A 4,057-nucleotide genomic window follows, 5' to 3' on the forward strand; every position below is an offset into this window, starting at 1 on the left:
TGAGGAGCAGTTAACCATTGTCCTAAGAAATTGGCCGGAGTTTAAATTACAACACAAAGAAAGCGGAAGGTAATGGACATCAGGCCGAAAAAGAGGGAATCCGGCGGAATTTCTGGCGGAACAGGAGCAATCTCGAAAGTGGAACGTCGTGGATATAGACTAGACACAGAGTAGCTCTGTCCAGCGGCTTGTCGAATTGCCCCTGAGCAAAATGCATTCATTCACTGGTTGCAAGTAATTTTATATCACCTTTTGTTTGACTTCAACAATAGCTGGTGGTGTTTCAACACAAAGGCTTTATTATAAAGATTTCAGATTTTCCTGTTACCAAAGAATTACAGGAAAAATACTCGAGACACCCAACAAGCTCTTATCGTCATGTTTTGTTTATTTTGAGGGCAGAAAATCACAGTTTACCCTCCTGTATGTTTGACAATTTGGTTTTGTCCGTCTCTAGGCTGCTCTGATTATGCAGGTCCTGCAGCTGACCCCAGAACAGATCGCCATGTTGCCCCCGGAGCAGCGGCAGAGCATTCTCATCCTCAAAGAGCAGATTCAGAAGACTGCAGGAGGGGAGCGTTGATGGTCTGACTTAGAAAGACTTCAAAAAGGTTTCAGGTAGACCAAGATGATGTTTTCTTAATTTCCAGGAGATTCGCTGGTGTTGAAGCATTGTATCGTCACAGAGCCACTCTGTAATTTCTGCCAAGTATTCGGTCTTCTTTTTTTACACGCATCATTTTAATTTCAGGGCTCACAAACTGGTCCACCCCAAAGACCCTGTTAGCTTCAGCTCCAACAGGTCTGAAGACATCTCATTTTAGTTTGGAATATTGTATAGTGTTTTCTTTTTAAAATCACATTTTCTATTTGAAAGAGTCCGGTTGTTGCTTGTGAGACATTTGAGTGGATGATGAATGCTGAACCGATAACTGAACTGAATTGTCATGAGGTTTCATCTTTTTCCTCCAAAGCCGACTGTTTTCACGTTATCGGCTCTGGAAACTGTTTGTCTGGATATCGTTTTGTCAATAAAACAAAAGAAAAGATATTGTTTATAATCATTTATTCAAAATGAGTTTAGAGGTGTGTACAAGAAACATGATGGAAAAAAAACCAGTAAAATTAAAATAATTTCTGTGACTAAGTCCTTCCATGTTGTTGGAGGATGATTAACCACAGGCTACGTGACAGGAAGTCTTCCTTCTGGTTAACTTGTGTTATAACTTGTGTTATCACTCTGACGAGGAAATGCCAGACTGTTTATAATAAACCATTGTCTGTTTCCAAGGAACCTATTCCCTTAACCAGTAAAACTTAATAAAAGTGACACAAGCTCAAGAACACGTGCTACAGTATTTACAGTGCATTTGATCGTAGGCTAATTCTCTCTCTCTCTGGAAAATAAAAAAAAATGTAAGGCTTAAACAATTGATCCACAGAAAATTAATCAACATTTTCAAAAATACCAATTCACTGGCTCCAGTGTCTTAAATATGAGTTCATGCTTTTCTTTGTTGCGTGTGATAGTAAACTAAATCTTTTGAATTTCGGACTATTTGTTGAGAAAAAAGTCTGTAACAGAATACATAAACTTGGGATCTGGTAAACTTTGATGGACATTTTTTTTCTGACATTCACACAAGAAAATAGCCGTACTTATTATATGATGTGCTAACAACTAGTGTACTACACAGACAAAAACTTTGAGGTCCTGATGTCTTGTAACGGTAACATACTTCCTTATATTTATAGACTCAGGCCACCATGATCTACGAGGGCTTCGCCAGAACTTCACCTTTAAAATCAATCATACAAAGTGATATCTGTGTGCAATTGACCGTAAAAGCCATGAGTCAGTCGATCACAAGAAATGAAGAGAGGTGTGTAGAAAGTTTGTCCCTGAGTTCTGCTGATAAAAGGACATGCCCTACTTTTTTATCAGTGTGCAGTATAGAGTGTACAGGTTGTTGGTCTTAAAAAGCCCAAATGCTGCTTCCTTGTTTTCTTTCACTCAGAAATTCTCCTTGTTGAAGTAAAATTTGGTCTTCCGAGGATCCACATCTGAGTATTTGGCACATTTCTTTTCCAAGACTTTTGCTAGAACTGCAGGGCCACAAAGGAAAGTCCCAACCACAGACCTAAAAAAAAAAAAAACACCAGGAAGAGTTAGATTTCAGAGGTTACAGTTTTAATGTGAAAGGTGCAAAACAAGTGCAAAGTAACTGAGAACAATCCACTCAAGTGTAGTAATTATAATAACTACAATTCCACAATTGTTAAAAAAATATATATATATATCATTCAATCTCTTGTATTTCAATAAGGTATTAAATATATTTTAAGGAGGATTTTATTTTACGTGGGGTTCTCTTTGCGGACTTGTTCAAACTCCTTGTCCCAGGCGGGTCTGCCGTAGTGAGTTTTCTGTTTGAGCCCGGTGACCACATCTGTGTCCTTTTCAAAGTGAACCCCTTCATGACGATGCTGGGACCAAAAAAAAAAAAAGGTTAAAGGTGAACGCGCACACCGTTTATCTGGACTCTAACTAATTCACACACTTACGAGATTTTGATCCCATCCAGTCAGATAGAGTTTGTAGGTGAGGAAATTCCCCATTCCTCTCTCCTCCATCTCTCTCTCCAGCACCTGCAGCAGGTCAGAAAACCACTCAAAGGCGTGTGTTTCCCGGCAGAGCCAATAGAAGTAAATCTGAAACCAGGAAACAGGTGTAGACACATTAAACAATGATCCTCTTACAATAGAGCTTCAGACAACTCAACCCTAACATGAGTCAGTTGTGAAAACACAGTGTTATTTATTTAAGAAGGAATAACAAGACATACAGGTCTAAATGACAAAAGCAGACTGATTGGACACGGTATGTGCGTATGGGTTGTTACCTTCCTGGTGCGCAGTTTAGAGTTGGAGATTTTGAACTTGTACCAGATGGACTTGAGGATGGAGGCGAAGGGAGTGACTCCGATGCCGGCACCGACCAGCATGCTGACCTCGTAGTCGAATACGTCCTCGCTGGCTGTGCCAAAGGGTCCGTCCACACCCATTCTGAGAAACAATCATGAATAAATAAACCAGTCAGGAAAATAAAATACAAGTCATGGCCAAAACATTAAACAAGAATTTGTCCTTGCAAACACTAATACAAAGGTGAGTGATGCTTTTCCTAGATTGGCTGTAGGTCATGGGGATGTATAGGCAGGTTGAGAGAAAACGGGATCACGTTTTGGCATTGTGCAGCCCAGCACTGGATCAAAGTCAATCTTAGCCTCAAGAGGACATGGTAGTGATTTAAGTAGGCTAAGTAAAGTGAGTAATTTCTTTCACACGCAAACAACCCAAGAGGACCAAAATGCCAGAAAAATCTGTCCCGGGTTATAAAGTTGTGTTCAAAATAATAGCAGTCCAACATCACTAACCTCATCAATCATATTTTTTGGTAGCAGGGATATTTCTACATGGCAAATAATTTACTAGTAAGTGTACCAATAGTCATGACATGCACGCTGCTCGTTCTGTGTAATTGAGTCTGTAATTGAAAGGGGGCGTGTTCAAAATAATAGCAGTGTTGTGTTTAATTAGTGAGGTAATTGATTCTGTGAAGAAAGATTTTTTTTGAAAAAGGTCAATTATGGCCAATATTGAAGGAAGGAAGGAAGGAAGCAAACGTTGTACATGCTGGTTATGGTGTATTTCACACTGAAATACCCAGCAAAATGGGTCGTTCCAGACATTGCTCTGAGGAAGAGCGTACTTTGATTAAAAAGTTGATTGGAGAGGGGAAAACATATAAAGAACTGCAGAAATCTTAGGCTGCTCAGCTGAAACGATTTCAAATGCCTTGAAATGGCATCCAAAGCCTGAACGACGTGGGAAAAAATGGCCAACTACCATTCGAATGGATGGAAGAATTCCCAAAATGGCAAAGACTCAACCAAGGATCAGCTCCAGGGAAATGAAAGAAGACTTAAAGTTACCTGTGAGGACTGTTAGGATCAGAAGAAGGCTATGTGAAGCAAAGCTATCAGCTAGAAGCCCC

The 4,057-nt window shown here is 39.8% G+C and overlaps 2 protein-coding genes across 5 annotated transcripts in view; one reads left to right on the forward strand and one right to left on the reverse strand.

Annotated features, from left to right (window-relative positions):
- Positions 1 to 1,051, forward strand: part of cstf2 (cleavage stimulation factor, 3' pre-RNA, subunit 2) — an 11,812-nt gene extending 10,761 nt beyond the window's left edge. For 3 of the 4 annotated variants that reach the window (XM_032527861.1, XM_032527863.1, XM_032527864.1), the window contains 2 exons: positions 458 to 618; positions 752 to 1,051. In XM_032527861.1, the coding sequence (XP_032383752.1) occupies positions 458 to 583 (126 nt within the window). In that variant the 3' untranslated portion in view covers positions 584 to 618; positions 752 to 1,051. The remainder of the gene's footprint in view (positions 1 to 457; positions 619 to 751) is intronic. The other variant, XM_032527862.1, reaches the window with a different exon arrangement.
- A 166-nt stretch (positions 1,052 to 1,217) lies between these two features.
- Positions 1,218 to 4,057, reverse strand: part of nox1 (NADPH oxidase 1) — a 7,581-nt gene continuing 4,741 nt past the window's right edge. Inside the window, exons 10-13 of the mRNA XM_032527860.1 lie at positions 2,904 to 3,066; positions 2,566 to 2,712; positions 2,363 to 2,487; positions 1,218 to 2,141 (exon numbers count right to left, since the gene is read on the reverse strand). Of these exons, the coding sequence (XP_032383751.1) occupies positions 2,015 to 2,141; positions 2,363 to 2,487; positions 2,566 to 2,712; positions 2,904 to 3,066 (562 nt within the window). The 3' untranslated portion in view covers positions 1,218 to 2,014. The remainder of the gene's footprint in view (positions 2,142 to 2,362; positions 2,488 to 2,565; positions 2,713 to 2,903; positions 3,067 to 4,057) is intronic.

The sequence above is a fragment of the Etheostoma spectabile genome, chromosome 10 (assembly GCF_008692095.1).
Source record: "Etheostoma spectabile isolate EspeVRDwgs_2016 chromosome 10, UIUC_Espe_1.0, whole genome shotgun sequence".
NCBI classification, from domain to species: Eukaryota; Metazoa; Chordata; class Actinopteri; order Perciformes; family Percidae; genus Etheostoma; species Etheostoma spectabile.